At 48.4% G+C, this 23,753-nt stretch overlaps 1 protein-coding gene across 1 annotated transcript in view; it reads left to right on the top strand.

Moving 5' to 3' along the window:
• ITGA9 (integrin subunit alpha 9) overlaps nt 1–23,753 on the top strand; it is a 327,258-nt gene that overhangs the window by 37,257 nt on the left and 266,248 nt on the right. The window contains exons 5-10 of the mRNA XM_032354270.1: nt 2,698–2,765; nt 11,045–11,174; nt 13,481–13,566; nt 15,701–15,769; nt 20,349–20,486; nt 23,274–23,379. Coding sequence (XP_032210161.1) covers nt 2,698–2,765; nt 11,045–11,174; nt 13,481–13,566; nt 15,701–15,769; nt 20,349–20,486; nt 23,274–23,379 — 597 coding nt within the window. The remainder of the gene's footprint in view (nt 1–2,697; nt 2,766–11,044; nt 11,175–13,480; nt 13,567–15,700; nt 15,770–20,348; nt 20,487–23,273; nt 23,380–23,753) is intronic.

Below are 23,753 nucleotides of genomic sequence, written 5' to 3'. Positions count from 1 at the left end.
ACAATTGCCACTACTCTTAGGTCTCTGGGGTTAGTGGTGGCCCTGGGTGGAGAACTCAGGATTCCTGGTTCCTAGGATGCAACTCCTTTCCAAGCCAGGCTGGGGGTGGAGGTCAGGGAACCGGACTGATTGGAAGACAGAAGGCAGTGCTGGCAGAGCAGGGGCCACAAAGGTCCCAAGTAAGCAGGTTGAGAGTTCAAGTCTTAGTGGCTGGAGAAATGTACCTGCTCCTGTCTCATTTCCACCTGGGCCTTGAGTTTGTGCACAGAGAAACATGTGCACACCCTCCCTTAGTACACTAGCACTAGCACATACCAGTAACTGGCACAAGGGCGGTGTTGGGGGCAGTGAGATCAATGAGTTCAACTTGGTGTTGAATAAACCGTCAACTATGATGAACAGAGGCATTCTGTGATGGGGAGAGGGTATCATTTACATTGTGCTGCGAGATTACATGGACAGAGAAGCTGAAGAGGAGTGATGGGGTGGGGTGGAAGCATGAGGACTGGAGCCTCTTTCCAAGTTGAAGTGGCTAACCAAGAGTTAAAGAAGTTTCTGGGAGGTCAGAGTTATGGGTACTAGTCAGGAGCCCCACATGGTTTGATTCCTTGCTCTAGAGCACTCCCAAGAAGGCAGGTGTAGACCCTGGTGGCCCAGGAAGTCAAAGCCAGTGGGGTGGAGACTGTTTTCTGTGTGTCCCTGACCCTCAGATCCGGGGTACAAGACTTTGAGGAGGAAAAAGACAGGTTTTCATATCTCCTATTTTTGGAGTCCCTCTTGCAAAGGAGATCTTGAGGTTGTTTTCTTTAAAACACGAAAGATTCCTGTGTAATTCTTATTCGTGTCATAAATTTATAAGGCTGAACTGGTGTGTCCTGCACTGTAGCTTCGTTTAGCTGCTGGGGTCTGAATTTTCTTTGTTTTATTTGCCTCAGAGTTATAGTTGGGTATTTAACCCCTCGAGTCAGTGGGGAGTGAATATGCTTCTTGCCAGACCTTCCAGATTTAATATAACTGTTTGTTCGGGTTGGGACATTTTGATCCTTCTTGCCCTTATGCTATTTGATGCAGGCTTTACTATTAATTTTTATTATTTCTTGCCATCAGACAGTTTGATGCACGCTCTTTATGACTTTCACAAGCCCCACTCCCAGCCGGGGTGCAAGACTTTGCAGAGAACAGGCAAGTCCCATTGTCCCTGGGTTGCTCTCTGGCAGGCCTATGAGTTCTCCTTGGAATAACCCGACAAGGGAGGAACTGATTTAGCCCTCACAAGGAAGAGGAGTAACTCAATTGACATTCCATTGTAATTTAGCAGTCGGTTAATGGCCACTTACTGGAAAATGTTACTAGGCTCTGCGGTGAGTGTTGTTAGAAACTGAATTACTCTGTATATTTCCCCAGGGCCCTTTTCCCCCTTCTCCTCTCACACAGACGCTCTCAGAGTGGCAGGAAGTGGCCCTATGTTGCAATCACAGCTGCATTGTTCCTTCATATTATTTCTTTTGTTTCAAAATTCAGTATATTGCCTTTAATGGTACCCAAGACTTGCCACGAGCCCAGGGGTCACCTGGGGGATCGCTGGGTTATTTTGTTGCGTTCCCAAGTGCCCAGGAACAGCCATGAGCTCTCGTCTGGCAGTATAATTAATTTGAGTCATCTGAGCTGAACTCTCTGTCTCTGTCTGACCCTCCTGATCACACAGCTGAGCTCCTCTCTCTGTCTTTACCTGTGTAGTGATTTCAACTGGCTGGTCACTTCCTGGGTTTTGGGTAATCACTCACTCCACAGAACCTTCAATGGGCCACAGAGGTGAACGTATGTGAATCTTGGCTTTTGCCATTTCCTAGCTGTGTGACCTTGGGCAGTGCACCTAACCTCTCTGAGCCTTGGGAGTTTTGCCTCTTCACAGATGACAATATGGGCTCCCAGGGATAAGAGATCAGTGGAATGGCATGAGTGGGTGTGGCTAACAGGGCCTAGAACATGCTACACACTCTTCCCTCCAACTTAAAACTGCAGCACAGAAGGCCCCTTTGTAGGGTCAGCATGTTGGGAACCGTGAGGGAATGGTGGAGGAAAAGCACTTACCCGTTTGTGTTTCTGTTGACCTGGAGAGATCTTCCCCTTCGTCAGAGGATGGAGCTGTCGGCGTGTGGCATCACCACACACCGGCAGGGATGGTGTAACTGAGTGCCAGAGCAGGTCTAGCGGGGAACCTCTTCCTGTAGGCCCAGGCTCCATTGGCCACTGTCTACTTGGATGGCAGGAATCATCTTGTCTTCAGCTCTGTGGAGTGTCACATTGGGAGGCTTGGTTGTGCTCCAGGGGACTCCACACAGGGTCATGTTTTCAGCTCCTTTTCCTACTGGGGCTCTCCATTCTTTCTGAAGTAAATGAAATAATCGCCACTGGCCTCCCACTTAATCACCATGGCTGCTGCTGCTCTTCCCCCACAGGCATGGAGGGAGTCCACTGGGGTGCTTGGCCGTCTCAGGCCTGATGGCACCAGAGCCTGGATTTTTGAGGTCTGGTCGATTCCAGAGACTTTCCTTCCACGCCCCGGTCTGGAAGGCATCCCCAGGCCCAGCCCGCAGCCGTGCACGGGGAAGTGGCCAGCACGCTCGGCGGCCCCTCCACACGACTGGCACACACTGACAAGGCTGTGGTTTTCTTCTTTCCTTCCCTCCCCTCTAGAGTACAAGAAGAAGTACGGAGAGGAACATGGCTCCTGCCAGGCGGGGATAGCGGGCTTCTTCACTGAGGTGGGTGTCCGCCCCTTGGGCGTTTCTGCTCTCTTGCCAATGTTGGTTGCCTGGCAGATTATGGTCTCAGTAGTTCCTTGAGATGGAGCTGCCGAGGCCCCACACACTCGAGCTGGGAGGGAGTAGATTCTGGGCCCTGGATGTGACATCCAAGGAAGGTGACTAATGCTGGTGGGGGCTCCTCCTGGCCAGAGACCATGGTTGGGGGTGGGGGGTGCTGAGCAGGCTCATTTGGAGGAGAACCTATGTAGACAATTTCTCTAAGGAATCGTCTGGACCCTGAGTCCCAGGGAAGGAACTGATTCAAAGGGGTGCTGGTAAGGTGGTGCTCAGTCAAGTTTGTGTCATTGCTGACGCTGAGGAGGGTGTATTAAACATCCCCTCCTATTGTTCTTCCCTACGTGGAGAGACTTCATGATTTCACACATAACTCAGCCAACCCCTTTTCCAAATTCCAAAGGATAGTCATCTTGAATACTTCTGTACCTTCACAGACGTACCACCACAATCTTTGGCCAGACGGTACAACTTTAGGGATAGTTCTTAAGTGATTCTTACCTACCGTGAGTTCACCCTTCACATCAGCCCCTCATTTCCCGAACATCTTTTGATCATCTGCCATGTGCAGTGTTCCATGCTGGGTCCCATAAGTGGCTCAGGCATCCATGGAGTTGTTCAGGCCCAAACAAAAAAGTACCTTTTATTTCTGATTCATCCGTAATCCTATTCTTTTAACCTCCTAAGTATATCCCAAATGTGACAGCTTTAATTGCCCACCACAGTCACCCTTCTGGAAGAGTCCTTGTCATCACCTGGAGGTCTTCTGGTCTTGAACTGGTCTCCCTGCATCTGTTCTTTATTTTGGTAGTAAAATACACATAACATGAAATTGACCATTTTGACCATTGGGAAGCCAACAGTCCAGTGGTATTTAGTACATTGACGGTGTTGTGTAGCTGCAGCCTTTCTAGCTTGAGAACATGTCCATCACCTCAGTCTGCCTCTGTTCTCCACCCCTGTCCCTGTGTTTTCTGCACAGCAGCCTGACGAATCTTTCCAGATCAAACCCTGTCATCCTGTCTCTGTGGCTTCCCATCATACGGTAGATTAAAATCCACACCATGTCCCGGCCCAGGGGCCTGGCTTTCTGACATTCTCTCTCCTCCTCTTGCTCCAGGACAGCAGAGAGCTTCTGTATCCAGGGCAGAGCTGCCCACCTTAATTTCTGCAGTGGCTATTTAAATTAAAAAGTGGACAGTCAGCAATGCAACATCTCACTCAGAAAGCAACATGGAAAAGGTAGAAAAGTCAGAAATGTTGTCTTTCACTCTCAGACCAATGAACATGATGTGCTTCCCCCCGACCCTGCTGTCTGCTCCCTCTCCTTCTCACTGTATCCCTTTGCTGTCACTTTGGTACAATGCTTATGACTGTCTACACAGAGATCCCTGGGAGGCCCGGTGGATGGTGCCACCAATCATCCTCGCTGCTCAGACCCCAGTGAGCAAGATCCCTCTCCTGTTTCCTCTCCCGTATCCAAGCCATCAGGGAGTCTCGTTTCTTGTGCTCCTCAAACCTATCCCAGAGGCCTCCATTTCTCTCTGCCTCCCCTGCTGCCCTGCAAACCTGGGGGACCGTTGTCTTGCGCAGGGTGCCACCATAAGACCCTCCCGATTCGCTGCTCCTGCCCTGCCTCCTGACAGCCTCTCCCTAGAGGGCAGCCACAGCTACCTCCCCGGAATGAGAAAAATACCGTGGCACTCCTTTGCTCAGAGCCTTCTGTCTTCCCATCATATGTACAGTGATATCCAGACTCCTCTGTGTGGCCACCTGGGTCTCCCTACCTTTCCTGCCTCACCCATGACCTGGCCTCCCGGATACCCCTCCTCCAGCCTCAGAGACTTGGGACTCCCCTGGCCACATGGGGCTGGGGGTCCCCACACACGGCATCTTTGTGCACAAGTACACGTTTCCACAGAAGACAAACGTAGCAGAGGAATTGCTGGGGCCAAAGCTGTCCAGCATCTGAATTTGGGTACATCCTGGCGAATTGCACCCCAGAGATGTTTGCCGACCGACAGGCCCCCAGTTGTGTGTCATCGTTCCTACAGCCTCTTACCAGTAATAATTTTTCTCATAAAGATATTTCGTTTTGCTAAAATGTCCCTTTATCTGCTTATGAGTGTTGTTTAGTGTTCTTCAAACATTGGCCATTTGTCTTTTTCTAGAAATTGCCTGTTTATGTTCTTGGTCTTGTTATTTTTTCTTCCTTTTGATTAACTGATTTTTAGAAACTTGGAAGATACCTTTAACACTAATCTCATCTCTTTTTACATGTTGTAAATTTTTTTCGTATCGGTCTGAGTTGGCTTATGGTGTCTTTATTGCACTCCCGTGACACAGTCCTATTACTTCAATTCATCAGTCATTTTCTCTCTGGATTCTCGACTTCTCGGGAAGACTCTCCCTCTCCTGAGAGTACAAAATATGTACCTGTGATCTTTTCTAGTACTTTAACAGGGTTTTTTTTGTTTTTTTTTTCCTTTTCTTTTTTTAAATTTATTTTTTATTTATTTTCAGTATAACAGTATTCTTTTTTTTTTTTTTTTTAAGATTTCTCTCTTCAATACAACTTGGATTTCTTTTTGCAAACATTGTATGGTAGAAACAAACCTCATTGTTTCCCTCAACGTGTAGTTGATTGTTCTCGTGGTGGCCTGCTCACCAGGTCTCCTCCTCCCCATTGATTTGAAATACCTTCTGCAGTATGCCAGGCTCACACTCTCCTTCCATCTTTGTGCTCGGTGAGATTGTACAGTCTCTGTGGCTGTCATTTCTCTGGAAGGTCTAGCAGAGTCTGACTCTGCCTGGGAGGCAGCAGAGCACCCTTGAAAGTCCACAAGCAGGGGGCAGACACCGTGGTTGGCAGTGCTGGGAGAGAGAGGCCATGTGGGCTGGGGTCCCTGGGGATTTAAAAGTGTGAGGACCTGGAGGGAGACCAGGTGGGAGGCTGCGATGTGGTCCAGCTACAAAACAACAGGGCAGGAAGAAGAAATGACCAGAGGCATGGGAGAATATAAAGGCAGTGTCAGTGGGCTGGGTGGCTGAGGACTGTGGAATGGAGGAAGTAGATTTTGAAGCAGGGTTCTGGAGAACAGGGGTGCCCCAGGGGAAAGAAGGCTATCTAGAGAAGAGTCACTGGGAGATAAATGAATGGGCCTGCTTTCAGCACATGCAGTGTGAGGGGATGGACGGGACACTCGTAGGTGTTTTTAGAAGATAGTTGGATACAGGGAACAGAAGCCAACCTGAGTTGGAAACTCTGATGTGGTCATTTCTAGTACCTCTCAGAGGGGACTGGCTGTGGTCAGTGTGGAGGTGGGGTTGCGGGTGAGAAGGACACCTCCTTTTGACAGTGGGAGGAGAAAAAGGAGACTCGTTGCAGAAATGAGAACACATCAGAGATGCTGACGGAGAACTGAGGGAGAGGAGGAGTTCCCAGGGAGCGGGTGTCCTTATGGTCTCAGCAGCTGGAAGGTCAGGGAAGACAGGGCACTGGGGCTGGGTGGAAGGAGGGCGTGGTGGGAGGAGCAGAAAGGGCAGGGGTGGAGGGGAGCCCAGGGGCTGTGTGAGCTCCAGATGACCAGAAGAACAGGAGGACTTACTGAAACTCCATACTCTGGGAACTGTGGAGCCTCAGCATGTGCTGGCTGGGCAAATAGCCCTGGGGCCATGGTGCACGGATGGGGGGTTGTGGGGCTAGTGTCAGGGAGGCTCAATCCTCTGACCCGGCCACTGTGTCCTGGCTGCCCTAGGCTTTGGCCTCCCTACACAGGAGGTCTTTGAACTCACTGCCTCTCTTGTTTCTGGAACTTCAGCTGTTGGAGGCTGAGCAGGAAATGTGGTTGAAGGGGTCATGCAGCACTTCTCCCCTGCCTTGCCCTCCTGCTGACCCTGTTACTTGGGCTGGCTCTCGCTGCGGGCCAGCCTGTCCCTGCACAGGATAAGCGAGCTGGGTATGCTTCTGTGGCCTCCAATTACTCTGGCCCAGGGTGCCTGAAGGTCTGTGACCCGGGGGTTACGAAAGCTGTTTGAGCTACAGATGCCACGTGAGTTTCAGCCCGTCACTGAGGATAAAGGAGAGCTTCCTGGGAACTTTATTTACTTTTGTAGCCTGGGTACAGATACTTTGTGAGTAGCAAGAGAAGACATAGGCCAACCTGCCAGCATTGAGGCACTGCCATGGGAGCCTGGAGACCCCGGGTAGAAGTCTGGGTGTAGACTTCTGTAGTAGATCCCGAATGTGCCTCTGTCCCCTGCCTGCCCGTGCCAGCTTGCAGCGGTGAGAGAAGTCCGCGGCTTCTGAAGCACACCCCTGTGCCTCTGGAGGTTCTGCTAATAAATGCAGCTGGGGAAAAGGTCCGCACTGTTTATGGGAGGCATTCCACACGGGAGTTAGGTGGTGTGTACCATTGTGCTGGCTGTTCTTGGGTGGTGGGGAGCTAGGCACTGATGCCATTTTCCTGGCACTGGTGACCAGTGCCGAAAGGGCACAGGCATCATCCCTGGTGAATGGGAAACCCAGATACAGGGAGTTCCAGGAAGACACTATTTTCCTGTCCTCCCCCGCCCCTACCCCTGCCCCAGCCCTGTGGGTCTCAGGCTCAGCCTCAGGTTGTCTAGTTTGAACCGAGGGAGAAGGAGGCATGAGCACGGAGATGAGAGTGAAGACAGACCAGAGCTTTGGTTTAAAGGTTTTTGAGGAGAGCGATTACCGTGTTTTATCAAACTCTGTGATGTTTGAGAGAGCGGGTGCGGGCATGGGTTAGACATACAACTCTCGATTGGTATGCTGAATTGATTTAAATGATCAGAACACAGTGTGCCTACCGCCTGGTGTCCCAGAGAGCCGTACAGGTCCCTGGTGACAGTCAGGGCTTTGGCTTATGAAGAGCTGCAGGTGGAGAAGCTCTACACGTGGTGTGTGCCCCTGGCACCGACGCCAGCGGTCATTATGTTCCCTCACGCCCTGAGCATTTGGACACCCGATTCCTAATTCCTTTCTGAGCTCAAGGCCAAGGAAAAAGTCCCTCTCCTCTGAAGAACCAATCATTTGTCTAATGTTCCTTCTAGAACTAGCCCAGCCCCTTCCACAGAACAGAAGAGTGCAGGGGACAGGAGCGAATGGATGCACTCACCACCTGTGTTTTTTCAGTGATGAGCTCTGAGTGCAGGAAGTGATACGTTTTTATAGAACAGTGGGATGCTTCAGAGAGGCCGACTTACCAACAGCTCCCGTGGGTGTGGCTGGGACCTCAGAACCTGAATGCAGTGCTCCTCCACAGTCTTTCCTGGTCTCCCACCTTCCTGAATCACCAGCACTACGCCATTCTGGCAGAATCTGGTGGCTTGTCTTCTGTCTGTGCTCACACCCGACTGCTTAAGGTTCTTTCCCAAATGGCCCGAAGCACACGAGTTGTTCAATGCCTCACTCGCCCTCTTGCCACCGCGGTTGCATGCCTGCTCTCCTGCCCATGCGATCTTTCTTTGCTTTCTCTTCAGATGCTTCTGGCTTGTTCAGACATTTGCTCTGTGGAATTCAGGGTGACTTTATATATTGTCATCAGAAACTCAGGAGCCTCGTAGCAAGATCTAGCCTTTAGGGACTTGTCGGAAAGGAGCCCCTTCTGACAGTGGTGAGGCCAGCTCTGCATAAAGGGCTAACCTGGATGGATGTTTCTGAAATAGAACAGTGTGTGGGGACTCGAGGGGCCAAGGGGGGTGGGTGTGCTTTGGCACTGAGAGGTCTCGGTGACATTGCAGGGTCTAGTGTCTTCTGTCTGCATGGTCTGCACCTTTGGGGTTTTTGTGTGGCTGAGGGGTTTCCCCAGAAATTGTCTTTATTTGTATAGAATTTTTTTCAAGACTGTTTTGTATGTTTCCATGTTGCCTTCCCCTGGGAATGTCCTACAAACGGACTTTATTGATCTGTGTATCAAGTATAAGCTTTCATACATGATAGTAGGTGCTTAATATTATTGACTGAAAAATTAATGATTTTGTTAGGAAAATAGTTTTTATCATTTCATATTGCAGTGTAGGTACTTGGGGAAACCCAGATAATCAAAAGAAGGGATTCCCTGTTGGGGAAGGAAGGAATGAAAGCCACAGCCAGGGCCATCCTGTGGATGGAAGGAGGCACTGGGCGCCTCCCCTCAGAACAGCTTCCACACAGCGTGTGCTCCATTTTGAAAGTACTGTGTGTTTTCTGAGGTGACTTTCTTGTCAGTGTTTAATCACTGTTCTGGAATTTTGAAAAACACTTGGGCACCTGGGTGGCTCAGTCAGTTAAGCATCTGCCTTCAGCTCAGGTCGTGATCCCAGGGTCCTGGGATAGAGTCCTGCATCAGGCTTCCTGTTCAGTGGGGAGTCTGCTTCTTCCTCTCCCTGTTGGTCCCCATGCTTGTACAATCTGTCTCTCAAATAAATAAGTAAAATATTAAAAGAAACAAAAGTAGAATTTTTAAAAATACAAAATAAATTTTAGGGATGAGAGAGAGTTAAAGAGAAAGAGACAAAGAGAAAGAGACAGAAAGGAGGAGAAAGACAAAGAGACAAAGAGAGATAAAAAGGAAGAGAAAGAGAAAGCGACAAAGTGACCGAAGAAGGGAGGGGAGTGGAGAGATCCCTGTAATCCTGTAACCCAGTGGGAAAAAACACAAGTGTTTGGGGCTTCTCCTTCTGGGCTCTGTTTTGTCTGTCTGTCCACAGTTGTTTTTCCTTTTATAAAACATGATCATAGTATACATATTTTTGGCCTGTCCTCATTAACTTAGTGCTGTGTGGCTCTGTCTCAGGGCTGTTACATCTACAGCATTTTTGCTGCTGCAGGATTCTGTTGAATGGGTGTGCTGTGATTTTGGATGCCAGATGTTAGATGTTTAGATAATTTCCAACTTTTTTTCCTTCCTTTTTTTTTTTTAAGGTTTTACATATTTACTTGAGAGAGAACATGAGAGAGAGAGAGAGAGAGAGAGTACATAAGCAGGGGGGAGGGGCCGACGGAGAGGAAGAAGCAGGCTCCTGGCTGAGCAGGGAGCCCAATGTGGGACTCTACCCTAGGACTCTGAGTTGAAGGCAGACGCTTAACTGACTAAGCCACCTAGAGGTCCCTAGATCATTTCCAAATTTCTTTAGCCCAGTGACAATGCCTATTCTTACGGGTGAAGGCATGTAGTTATTCATGCTGGATTCCTTAGGCAGGTGCCTCATTTGGAAGTACTTGAAATTCTCATCAGTACTGCTCATTAGATGGTTTTGTAACTCAAACCAGCTCTTGTCCCCATTGAGGGTACAGGGGCGTTTGCCCCTAATGCAAATGCTGGAGATCACTGTGTCTTTGTGTTTCCGGTTTTCTTGTTTGTTTGTTTGTTTATTTGTTTTTAAGATTTATGTATTTATTTTAGGGAGAGAGAGTGCGCACGCACACATGAGTGGGGAGAGGGGTGGAGGGATAGAACCTGTGGGGCTCGATCCCATGACCCATGAGATCATGACCTGAGCCAAAACCAAGAGTTGGATGCTTAGTTTACTGGGCCATCCAGGTGCCCCTCTGGGTCTGTTTTTAATAGCAGTGCTGTCTTTTGCTGTCCCAGGTCTCTTTCCATCCCTCGGTGTACCTCTCTGCTTTCTTGATTTTGTTGTGGGTTTGCAGTGGGCCACAGTGGCCACAAAAGCAAGCTTTACAGTCATTCCTGAGAAGGGCATCCTGAGTGAGGGCCTGGGGGGGAGGGATTTCCTTGGAGTGTCAGTGTGCGGTTTTTTTGCAAAGATGCTTCTGGTTATTGTTTTCTCTATGCTCTGTATGGGGCAGGTGGGTTTGGGGTCCAGGCTGTATGAGGGGGTGGCGTCTTTTTGTGAGCACTGTTTCCTGGAATTCTGCGATTCAGGACAATGCGCAATATTTGTCATTTCCTTATTTGATCCTGTTGTGGAGGTGAGGAAGTATGCATGAGCTTATCCGTGGGTAGCGTAGGGACCTGGTATGTTCCTCATTCTTGCTCAGTTATCCTTGTCTTTACTCCTGATGACCCCGTGTGTATGATGGACTCCATAATACCAAGGAATCTGGCGATGGAGTTTTCATTACCCAACCAAAGAAGGTCCTTGGTGTGAGGCATCTTTGAGTTGTTGGCTGTGGCCATGGTTCTCATTATACCACCTGCTCCCCTCTTCAGCTTCCGTCCCTGTTTATTTACCTTTGGGTTTCTCTTCGGTAGGAGCTGGTGGTGATGGGTGCCCCAGGGTCATTTTATTGGGCCGGGACAGTCAAAGTGCTGAACCTTACGGACAACACCTATTTCAAACTGAATGATGAAGCCATCATGAACAGGCGGTACACTTACCTGGGTGAGTAGCTCAGGGATGGGACAGGTAAGAAGGGGACACGGGAGCGATTCTTACCTGGCTCACACACTGTTCCTTTACTGGTGGAAAGAAGAGTTGTTGGCTTTCACATCCATTGTTCTAATTAGGTACACCCTTAGCCGGGGCACCTTACATTGAGCCTCATACCCAGCGGGTAGAGAACAAAGGAGGGGTCTGAATTAAAACTGATTTAATTACAGAGCTGACAGTTGAATGTCCAAGGAAGCAAAATTTTTTCTTACTTGAGCAATTACTTAAGTTCAGATACAAAATGAGTGCAGTAGAATCCTGGTTTTCCATGGTATTTCTTTGGCATCTTCTAGTTACACCAGTTGCAAATAGAAATAGTAAGAACCAGGAAGCCTGGGTGGCCCAGTCAGTTGGGTGTCTGCTTTGGGCTCAGGTCATGATTGGGCTCAGGGTCTTGGGATCGAGCCCTGCATTGGGTTCCCTGCTCTGTGGGGTCCTGCTTCTCCCTCCCTCCCCCATTCCCCCAGCTTATGCTGTCTCTTGCTGTCAAATAAACAAAATCTTTGAAAGAAAAAAAAGAACTAATAAGAAAGAAATTAACATGATGGATGGCAACATAATGCTGAAGGTTAGTCACAGGCTCAGAGATATTTCTCTTATTTTCTCAACTCTTTCAACCTTCTAGAAAGAAAATAGAACTTAACAGCCACCAGGCAAGCATTATATTGCACTATTGAGGGACAGAGGTAGACTGTCTTGGCTTATGGTCCTGAAGAGTTTGTGTGGCTCTCTTCCTTAGTTCATGTCCTAAGTGCTATCATTCTGGATGCTGCTACTTTTCATTCCTGAAACAACCTTATGAGGCAACTATCATTACCCACAAAGTACATAACTTGCCAAGGTTATGTGGCTTGTAAATAGCAAAGTGGGGGCTTAAACTTGTGGTTTCTGAGCCCGGAGTCTCAAAGCAGAGTGTTGCTGGATGTGGTATTGGGGTCCAGGATAGATCTTTGAACTTGAGGGGCCAGTGGCTTCTCCCTGTGTATACCAGAGACCCTTATTGCTACAGGGCTTTCAAGGTCACTTAAGGCTGTGATATCACTCATAATACGCTTTGGTAATGGGTCAAGTCACAGGGTCAATAAAAATTGATCACAATATGGTGTCATCACGAAATCCAGACAGCTTGTGATCACAGCACTAGGGTTTGAAGGTGAAGACAAGGTTTGAGGGAATATATAGCCATCCATAAAGTCTCTGCTGGCCAAGGAAGAACTTTCAGCCAGCCCATGAGGCTCTCAGGAAGCAGGAGACATTTAGACTAAGCTCAGACAACTTTTACCTTTGTTTCTAGATTCCTTTTACATCCAGATTCTTTTCTCCTCCATACCCACCCCCCTGCTGTCAGTTTCATTCTGCCTTCTCTTAGGAGAGAAGATGGCACAGTGGTTAACGGCAGAGGCTGTGGAGACGCACAGATTGGATTTGAACTTTGCTGGGTTATCTGGGGGATGATACTTAACCATCCTTAATCTCAGTTCCTATATCTGTGAAATGGAAGAAATGATCATACCTTCCTTATAGAATTGTGCACTTGAAATTTGCTGGCATCCAAAGACATGCACAGGAATGTTCCCATCTGCTTTATTTATAGGAAAGCAGGAATATCTGGGAACAACCCAGATGCCTAGATGTTCTGATCTCTTCATACAGTAGACCGTTGCTCCACAATAAAAGGAAATGGACTTTCCTGAGTCCATTTCACAGGTGCTATGTTGAGTGAATGTCACAGGTGCTACGTTGAGTGAAGTTCTAGAACAGGTCAACAAAACATATAGAGATAGAAACAGAATAGTGGCTGCCCATAGGAGAGCATTGACTTGAAGAGATAGGAGGGAGCCTTCTCATTTGGGTTCTGTACTTATATTCACTCTGGGCGGTGATTGCATGGCTGTGTGCCTGTGGACACTTCCACGGGTTCTGCCCTTCAGATATATGCATGTGACCATATGAAAATTATATCTCAAAAAGAAAAAAAAGACAGATGTGAAGTATTTAGCACAGTACCTGTTTTAAACTACCTCAGAAAGCACTCTTTCCTGCACTGGTGTTTTTGTGACCCTGACTTTTTGTGAGATGAGCCGGTTCAGCAGGAGAAGACTAACAGATGCAATTTGTTCCCTTGGAGGTTACGTTCCAGGAATAGCTGGGTCATAATTGTCCAGGCAAGGGATGCTTGAGAAGCCTTTTCCTCAGATCAGTCTTTTTCTTCCTTGCCCCAGCTCATCCTCTCCTCTGTTAATGTCCGTCCCTCACAGGCTATGCAGTGACGGCTGGCTCCTTCTCTCGCCCGTCCACCACTGATGTCGTAGGAGGTGCCCCCCAGGACGAAGGCATCGGGAAGGTGAGGAGAGAAGTCTGTGGAAAGCACGGGGTCAGACACAGGGCAAGTGTGCTGCCCCTGGTGTAAAGGCTTGCCACTGATTGATCTGAATATTCTCCTGGGTGGCTGGCAGGTAAATGACGAAGTAATGAGGAGTCTCCCATCAACCTCCTTCCAACAGCTTTTGAGAGAACCTTGAAAGCTTAATCAGAGAGTGGATGCTACTCCTAGACCTTTCCAATCTCTGCACGTTTTCATCTCAACTGTGTTCAACAGCTGACTCTGTGTGTGAGCTTATTAAGACTGACCCTTGGGGGCACCTGGGTGGCTCAGTGGGTTAAAGCCTCTGCCTTCGGCTCAGGTCACGATGCCAGGGTCCTGGGATCGAGGCCCGCATTGGGCTCTCTGCTCAGCTGGGAGCCTGCTTCCTCCTCTCTCTCTGCCTGCTTCTCTGCCTACTTGTGATCTCTGTCTGTTAAATAAATAAATAAAATTCTTTAAAAAAAAAAAAAAAAAAGACTGACCCTTGGCATCGTGGTGACCTCTGAAGAAATGGTGTCCAGCACTGTCCAGCTTTAAGTTCTCACTCTGCCAAGCCCTTCCCAATTTTGACTTTGACTTAATAGAGCCAAGTCTTGTCTCATGTATTTTTGGGACTTTATTTATCTATCTTGGGACCTAGAGTGTCATATTTATTTCCCCCATCTTTTAGAGCCAAGACTGGCTCAGTCCAAAGACTGAACAGGTGATATGTGGGTCAGTTTTCCTAAAGGATCTGCCCAGGCTGTAGGAAATACCCCATGGATCTAGGGCTGTCTGTCTGGTCCCTTTAGGAATTGTGGCCTCTGTGGGGTCGAGAGTATGAAGAACTATGTTTTCTGATTCTTTAGCTGCAGGGTATGGGAAATCTAGATTGGGTAGGTCTGTGTGAGTCAGGAACCTGCATTTTAAACTCCATATAGTCTCTAATAGAAAAATCTGAACTAGGGAATGATCTTTGAACCTGAGCCCAAGGAGTGGACTTAGCATAGTATATGGCCATATCTCCAGGGACTCAGAGAGTAGGGTCTGGATTTTAGAGAGGCCCAGATGCAACAAGACCACTGTTCACTGGAGCCTTGAGCCAACATGTCCGTCTGGTCAGCTGACTGGTACATCCTGAGGATTGTTTCCCTGACTCCTCCCAGGCAGGATTTAGGAGCCTCAGCTCTCTTTTCTGGAACTTGTGCCTCCCTCCCTGCTAACACGGTTGCTAGTAAGAAAGGATCTCGGGGAATGAAACCAGTTAAAAACACAGGCCACTGAGCTGGGGGAGGCTAGCCGATGAACTCTGATAAAGTCAGGAAAGAGGTGGGTCCTGCAGGGTCACGTGAATTCCTCTACATGGTGGAGGGAAAGAAGCACTGAGAGCCGTCCCCACGCTGATAACATGATCCAGGAAAGATGCTGTGTGCGTGCGACCCGGCTTCTCTGCAGCATTGGTAAGAGAGCCTGCCTCCTGGCTCACGGCTGTGAGCCACACCAACTGGGTCTGACTGCATCGTGTTCCCTGCAGATGCTTGTGATTGTCTTAAGATAGTCAGGTCTTAGGATGAGAACAGTATTTATAACTGGCAAAACCAGACAGAATCCTGGATTCAGCTAACAATGAAGAACCTGAAAACACTTCTTTTAGTCGGATCATGGGAGAAGTGCTGGGAAGATGGGTCATAGTTGACGGAGTTGGTGATCGTCCAATTCCCAGGGGCCCTAGATTAGACCTCTGGCCTGCAGGATTGTTCATTTCTGGTGTCAGGGCCCAAACACATTCTCACTAGGGTGGTGGCTTCTTACCCTGCAGGATGGTCCCCTACCCTGGTTCTCATGGGATGCTGTTCCTGTAAGATGCAGCTTGGAAAAGAACTTCTGTAGTCCTGTCATTTGGGAGGTTCTGCATCAAGGCTCCTCTTTGGGGTAGAGAGGCATGGTGCCTCCAGATGGAAGGACAGTCTTTTTTGCAGAGTTGGTAAATTGCGAGGAACTTCATCAGCCAGGTCACAAGCACCTACCATATGCCTGGTTGGCCTTAATTTAAGTAGGAGTCTCAGGAGGATGCTGGTCAATATATTTGGTCATGGCGTCTATCTTAACTAGATTTTTTTTTTTAATTCCGTAGGTTTATGTTTTTAGAGCTGATCGAAGATCGGGTACCTTAATTAAGATTTTCCAGGCGTCAGGTAAAAAGGTGAGATTCTGAGTACTGGTGTTCTTCTATTTGCTTGCCAGATGTCATCCTCTGGGAATCAGTTCACTTTTTAGAAAATGGATGTAGAGGCCCTATTCGTGCCCTAAGTTTGTATGGCAGCCCCACAAGCAGTTGGCTTACCCTCGTCAGGACTGTGTGGAACCTGCAGATTGTGGAATTCAGGCTCGTAGTAGGACTCAGGCAGCAAGATCAGCTTGGGCACGACCAAGTTTCATCACAGAGTTCAAAAAGGATTTCCAAAGTTCATATAGTTGTCAGAATTACGACTTGCTGTATGTCTGCCTTTTCCTACCTCTCTGACCTTCCATCTGCCTCTCTCTTACACATACAGCCCAGAGAGATCACATGCAGTGAAGTAGGGTGGCAAACCCATGAAATCTAACTGAAGAGGTGTGTAGGCAAACGGCTCTCACTCTTCTGGCACCTCAGGCCCAGCGGTGCCCCCCTCCTCTCATCCTGAGCCCCCACCACCATTGCCACAGGTCCTGTTGTCACACAAAGGAAAACCAAACACAAGTCACTTGGCTCCCTTGAGAACCTTGAAATAGAAATAGCTTGGGAAGGCTGCCTTGGAATTAGTCCTGGGCAAGGTTTGTCTGGGTGTGTTCTCTTGTCTTTGTCCTGGCCCTGATCCTCTCTTGATTTCCTGCACATTTCAATGAATGCTGCAGCCACAGTCTGAGATGAAGGCAGGTAGAGAGCCCCTGGATTAATAAGGCACGTTTTTTCATGGGCTTGTCCATCCTGCCCACCTTAGCATGGCTCAGACCAGCAGGATCATTTAGGGAGATTGGCTGCTCTCCGAGGACACACCTTTAGGCAGGAAGGCCCAGGGGTGATTTGGAGGCTTGCCTTGGTGTGGAGGCCTTACTGAGCTCTGGGAAGAAGCACAGGACTCTAGGACTTGGGAGGGAGATTCCAGGAGACAGGAGAAGGTGGAAGATGGTCTTACCCACCACCACCCTAGGAAAAGGGGGAGAGAAAGATTGTTTCCTTTGTGGGCCTTGTGGCCACATGCCATGCCCCAGCCCAGTTCAGGTCTTGCTGTGGGTTAGACCTGCTCTACACAAGCCTGGCACCATTACACACTGTTCTGATGGTAAATATTCTCATTTCCCCAAATCCCACTCACAAGTAGAATTTTTTTTTTTTCAGTTTTAACAGCCTTAATGTGTGTACTTAGTAGAGAATTGTCCTAATCTTTTCAATTAAAAAATGCATCACCAAATAAATAAATAAATAAAATGTATCACCAAATCAGACTTGTGAAGGTTCCCTGAGAACAGCTCTGCATTCCCCTGGGATCCATACTGGCCTGTGTTATTTTAACATTTCCAAAACCCCCAAAGCGACCACACTGGAAAAGACTGTGAGCAGTTCTGCAATAAAGGTTTTCTAAGCACCCCTGACAGACGAGAAAGGACACGGTGCCGTTTGTGATAGAGCCCCAGAGCAAGGAGGGTGGAAATGCCTCTAAGGCTAACATTTAGGTCTTTCTTAACATAAATAAATACATAAAGAAATAAGTAAGTAAGTAAGTGTCTACTATGGGAAACCCAGACCCCCACCCCCACCCCTTCAAGCATACCTGGGCTTGACAGCATAAAATGAAAGGAATCTCCCCCGACCTAGCTTTTCTGGGATGTAATTGACATAAGCATTCGGTGACCTTAAGGTGTTCAACATGACGACTTGGCCCGTGGATATATGGTGGAATCACAGAGAGGTTAGTTACAACCTCCATCACCTCACGTAACTGCATTTTAAGGACTCTAAAGCGACGTGCCGAGCAGGAGCACACCTGTCACCCAGTCTTCAGAGTGTCTTCACCTTTCTTTCCACCTGCAGCCTCTGTTCCCCCCCCCCACCGCTGCCCGCACCCGGGGCAGGACCAGTTAATGCTGGTCTTCCCGGTGTAATTATCAGCCTATAATTGTGCCCACTCCTTCTCAAAACCCTCCCAGTGCGGGTGACAACTTACAGGGCAACCCAGCTGTGACTGGTCGCAGTCAGGTTTGGGGTGACAGACTGAAGAGTGGGCAGTGGGGGAGATAAACATTTGAGAAGCCACTTGTGCACACTTTGTGAGGACTTCATGTCGTGGAGTCCCAGGACAGACTTGAATGTGTCCACTTGAATGGCCTCGTGAGGTGTTGGGGCTCCCTGGGAAGGGGTGGGAGGGCCAGGTGTCTCAACCACCAGCTCCGTGGCCACTTGTCCTCAGTTTGTACCATCCTAGAGTCATTCTTCCTTGTGCCACTCACTCTTGCCCTCCTGTGTCTCTGGCTTCTGGCTTTACCCCCATCATCAGTGCTCCGAGTTTGAAAAAGACCATTACTTTCTCTATACATCTTATTCTGCTTTTTGCAAGAAGAAATGAAAAATTCTAGTGTATCTGACTTCTCCATTATTCAAAGGGAAAGGACATGACCGGAGGCTTTCAAAGGATGTCTGTCGCTTTACCCCTGTGTCTGGACCCACACACATGGTGGGGAGGGTTCTGACTCCATCGACCACTGGTCCACTTCTGCTTTTGTTTGGCCAGAATTTGGTCAGATGGTACTGTCTCCTGGCCTTGCCATACGAAAAATAAAACAACAAAACCCTAAAGTTCCAGTTTTTAGTGGTTGACATCCTTCATATAGTACATCCGAGAAGTCATCCGTATGTACATAATCCAGATGTTAATATAGACACATGAACCTGCATTTCTAGGTGAGAGACCTCCCATCAAAGAACCCCCTCCTCTGCCAACACACATACACACACACACAGCATGTCATTGCCACGTACAGGAGTTGTATTGCGTTAATGGAGGTATCTGAAAGGTTCATATGTCAAAACTTAGATAAGAAACTTCACGTTCAGGGATTTCTGATTGAACACCGATGAAGATGCCAAGTTAAATAGCCCATTGGAATGAAACAAATAGTTCCCCTGGGGCAGAGCCAGAGAGAACAACCAGCAGCCTTGGTCCTCTGGGCACTGTGAGGGTCTTACCAGCTTCTTTGTTTGTTTTACTGAAGTCCATATATATTGACCAGGCCGCTGAATTAGTGACCGATGGCGTGGTCTCTGCTGGGATCCAAGCGTTGCCCACACCCTTCTCCTTTGGGAGTGGGTGTTGGCAGGGCGGGGTGCACTGAGCACAAGTGGTGTGTGACTGGGGAGGGGCTTCTGTCCCCGGGTTCACTGCAGGAAATGGACGGGAGTGCCCTCCACCGCTCTCACACTCCCCAGGGCCGCAGCCAACAAACACCAGCTCCGAAAGAAAACGCTTGTTCCCGTCAGCAGAACCAGAGCCCTTTTATCTGAAAACATTTATTTTAAAAGAATGGCCTTTTTTTTTTTTTCCTTTCCAACAGAGGTTGCAAACTGGCAGCCTTTGGAAAGGATGCAGCCTGTAAAACTTTGTTTGGCTGCCTGCTATGTTTGTTTCTTCTTTTTTTTAATGAACGAGTTGTCCGCATTTTAGAACAAGACCCTTCAAATAAAATTTGAATTTGGGGCTTCTCTTGAAAAACGGGAAGGTTGGTCTTCTCTGGGTCGGCCTCCCCACAGTAGCAGTTGACTTCAGGAGCTGACTCTGTGGGCCCCAGGTGGCCACAGTCCCTACCACTCCCTATTGCCTGTTAGACCCTGAAGCCAAGCATCGCTTGCCACCTGGAGCATACTTGCAGTGTTACTTGTTTTTCTTATACCTGTTCTATCACCTTCCTGGATCCCATTGGCGTTTGAGTTTGAGACCCCTGACTTAGAATAATAGGCACTGGATTAAGCTCTGATTCAAGAAGAGCCAGTGGAACCTGGCCGTGTTCCTGCATCCATTACATAGTCTTAGGGGTCGTACCCTTCCCTGTCCCTTGAGTTCATGCCTTCCTGGTTGACTTTAGCTCTATGCAGGCCTGGGAAAGGGTAATCTATTTCCCCATGTAGCATTTCTTTTTTCTTTTCTTTTTTTCTTAACTTACCGAAAGGAATATCTTTATTTCATTTATTTTTTCAATTATTATTTATTATGTTAGTCCCCATACAGTACATCATTAGTTTTTGATGCAGTGTTCCATGATTGCTTGCTTATAATACCCAGAGCTTTGTGCAATACATGCCCTCCTTAGTACCCATCACTGAGCCACTCCATCCCCCAACCCTTTTCAAGCTTGCCTTGTGTTAATGAAATTTCATGTTCTTCCCTTGGTTGATCCTGTCAAATATCTGTTATAGGAGGTACGTTTACTATGCTTGTAACCTGTTTTGTAACCTCAGCTTGCATTTTTAAGAACATATCTTGTTCTTCTGGATCGGTCCACTTGTTTTCCCCCGGGAGGGCTCCAAAGCAGGAGCCTCTGAGCCAGTGAGCTTCGGTCTCAGGAGGACAGGGGTCCAGCGCCGATGCTGGAGTCAGGGATTTCACTTCTGGCTCATGGGACAGCATAGCCATCGCAGCGCTGAGGGGCTTGGGGGCAAGAGTGTGTTAAGCTGTGGGCTAGAGACAAGCAAGGGCCTCCTGTGTGAGGGCACGCACTGAACGCTTTGTTGCAACTCGACTTGGTTGCAGATGGGCTCTTACTTCGGCTCCTCCTTATGCGCAGTTGACCTGAATGCAGACGGCCTTTCTGACCTGCTGGTGGGGGCCCCCATGTTCTCTGAGATCAGGGACGAGGGGCAGGTCACCGTCTACATCAACAGAGGAAATGTGAGTACACTGCTGGGCACCAGGTGGACGGGTGTGGGAGAGGGATATCTGTCCAGTGAGGAGTGACAGAGCGACCCCGCTCTGGGCCATGCCTTGGGCCCCATTACCTGGAGGAGGTGAAAAGACATGCTTCCTACCTTCAGAAAGCTCAACATGCCATTAATGGAAAGCCGGACACAGTGTTACCACTGTAGACATATAGGGATTGAGAAAAATCACAATGTCAGTGTTTGATTTTGAGTGTTTATTCTGTACCTGAAACTCTTCTTCTTATTTTCTAGAAATGATTTCCACGTAATGTACACATAGTATCAGGGGTCCCATTTTTCAGATTAAAAATGAGGCCCGTGGCACATAGCTAGAAGCAGTGGGCTAGAATTTGAACCCAGGCCAGCTGGCTCTCTGGGAGTCGTGCTGCTTCCCCGGAAGTATGTACTCATGAGCCAGGGGCTCCTGGAGTGTTCAGTGGCTGGGCAGAATCTTGAAGGAGTAGGAGCTAGACAGATGGAAAGAGGTGGGCTGGGAGCTGGGCAGGCAGGTTGAGGACCGGGGCAGCAGGACCACTTAAGTTCTGGGGTTGGGCCAATGCAGTGGCTAAGGGCCGTGATCATGAAGTTCCTTAGCCTGCAGAACCATGAAAGGGGTGCGATGACATCAGAAAGATGCCTCTGGCCCTCTGCAGCTGAGTTGGGGGCTGGGGGATGGGGACAGGGAGGGGAGAGGAAGCAATGTCCCAGTGGAGGTGGGAGACCAATGAGAAAGCAGACTCTTTTCAGCATCTAGAATTAAGAGTGTCCAACAAGAGAGAGAAATTCATCAATTTTGTTACCAAACATGAGAAAATGCTTGTAATCAATGAAAAGTGCGATAAAATCTTCTTATACAAAGATCTTTTAAAAAATATACAAAACACATAGAGAATGTTCATAATAGATCCTTGTGGGTGGTAAGGCTTGGGTAGGTTTTTAGTTTTATCTTTATCCAAAGAGCAAGAATGTAATACTTTCATAGCAAAAAAAAAAAAAAAAAAAAAAAAAAAATCCTTTTAAGCAGTGAAGAAGATGCTAGTTATCCTAGTTGGATGACTCGTCCAGTTGGAGGGGCAACAGTGTTTGACTCTAGGTGGGCAGCTGTCACGAAGAAAGGAGGCCATCTGAAGAGGAGCCAGGGAACGTTAGAGCCTTGGGCTTTCTTAGATGCTTAAAAACACTTTGAGAAAATGGATCTAAAACCTGGGAACAAACGTACTTCCTGGGACCTGTTGAGTGACACTTGATACTTACACCCCCATTGACATTCCAGGAAAAGGGGCAGGCAGGTGTGGGGAGAAAAGAGGTGGTCATTATGGAGATGAGAACAGCAACCTTTGGTGGCCGCCGGCTGCTCTGTTTGTAGGAGAATGAAGTACTTGTGGAGGTATGAACTTGTCAGGCAGTAAGGAGACCAGTGTAACGGCTTGTCAGTGTGTCTGAATCACAGTGTGGAATCTTGGAGCTGGAAAACTCCCCCAGACACATGGCGCCCATTCTGGCCAACCCCCAACCAATGTAGCTTAATGCCATGTGGTTACCCTGAGTACCAGGGCATGGTTTCTGTTGGGCCTCCCCCTGTCTGATGAATGATCATGAAGCAGTGCAGAGGATTGGGGAAAATGATGACTTTGGATAGATGGATTTGGACCTTGCTTTTTCCACTTATTAGCCTGTGCCATGTGGACAAATAGCCTAAAATTAATGGCTCAGTTTCCTCATCTGTAAAGTGGGGAGAATCCTAAGGTCCCATCTAAAGCCAGACACTCCTTGGGGTGGTTTGTGGGTGTGTAGTGGGTTCAGAGTACCTCTACACTGGGTCAGGCTTTGACTTTCTTCTGCCTCAGAATCTCAGATTGTATTTTAATACTCTGATAGCAACATGTCAGTGATTTGGGGTAGAGTGGATATCCTCAGATGGCTTTTACTGCCACCATACACCATTGACCCCCTCCCTCTCTTGGGTGGTGTTTGCTCAAGAAATCCAAACCTGGGGGCACCTGGGTGGCTCAGTAGGTTAAAGCTTCTGCCTTCAGCTCAGGTCGTGATCCCAGGATCCTGGGATGGAGCCCTACATTGGGCTCTCTGCTCAGCAGGGAGCCTGCTTCCCCCGTTCTCTCTCTCTGCCTGCCTCTCTGCCTACTTGTGATCTCTCTCTGTCAAATAAATAAATAAAATCTTAAAAAAAAAAAAAAAAGAAATCCAAATCTGAGCCACATGATAATGGGCACAGTTATATGCGTCCCCACCCCTTTCCTCACCGAGAACTTTACTGGGTGTTGGGTTTTCTGAACAATGATTCTGTCACAATTACTGATCACATGCATCTTGCAAAGCAGCTTTGTAAACTTGTACTACAAGGGATAGGAGAGAAGAAAATAGAAATATGCATGCCGATGTAAAACAACTTTTGAAACAAAGGGTAAGGGCAGCTGAGAGGATTTTGTGGCAACAGGTTTGTGGGTAGGGAGGTTTGTGGAGCGTCAGGACAAAGGGGAGATGGAGTCCTTGGCCAACATGAGAATCCTCTTCCCTCTAAAAGGCATCTCCAGCTGTGGGAGACCCTCCTGCTACATAGGTGAAAGGGACTCATTTTGCCACCAAGAGAGAGAAGCTTGGGCGCCCGTGATGCTGACCAGGTGTTTCCTGTCGATGGGTGTGCTCCAGGGGTGATGTTTGGAGCTTTGGTTGTATTGGGGTGTTTTTTTGGTTCTGGTTTTGTTTTGTTTTCCATTTTTTCCTCCGTCCTGTTTGCCAGGGAGCCCTGGAGGAGCAGCTGGCCCTGAGTGGCGATGGCGCCTACAACGCACACTTTGGGGAGAGCATTGCCAGCCTAGGCGACCTTGATGATGATGGGTTCCCAGGTCAGTGAGCTCGTACCTGCACTCTGCCTTTGCCCTGTGCTACTGGATCTGCCTGCCCGCTTGGAAGTCCCCTGCAGGGAGGGGTGCCCTTCGAGAAGTTGCTCTCCATGCAGACACTCAGAAGCCCGCTGCGCTTCTGCTTCCGTGTGGCATCTTCTCAGCAGCCTCAAGTTCTTGTCAGTGTGTTGGCCATGCGAGTGGTCCTTGGGCTGGGCCACAGGGGCTTCTCGCTGCAGACATGTTTGACCTGGCTTCCTCCCGCCACCAGTCCCTCAGACTCTGAGGGTCTACTGTGTTGTTAGTACATGAGTGTGGAGGGACTTAGACATTCTCAGCCCCAAGAGTGACAGCAAGGGGATGGACTTGAATATGTC

The sequence above is a fragment of the Mustela erminea genome, chromosome 1 (assembly GCF_009829155.1).
Source record: "Mustela erminea isolate mMusErm1 chromosome 1, mMusErm1.Pri, whole genome shotgun sequence".
NCBI lineage: Eukaryota > Metazoa > Chordata > Mammalia > Carnivora > Mustelidae > Mustela > Mustela erminea.
Note: the sequence above shows the minus strand (reverse complement) of the source record. Positions and strands in the feature narration are given on the sequence as shown.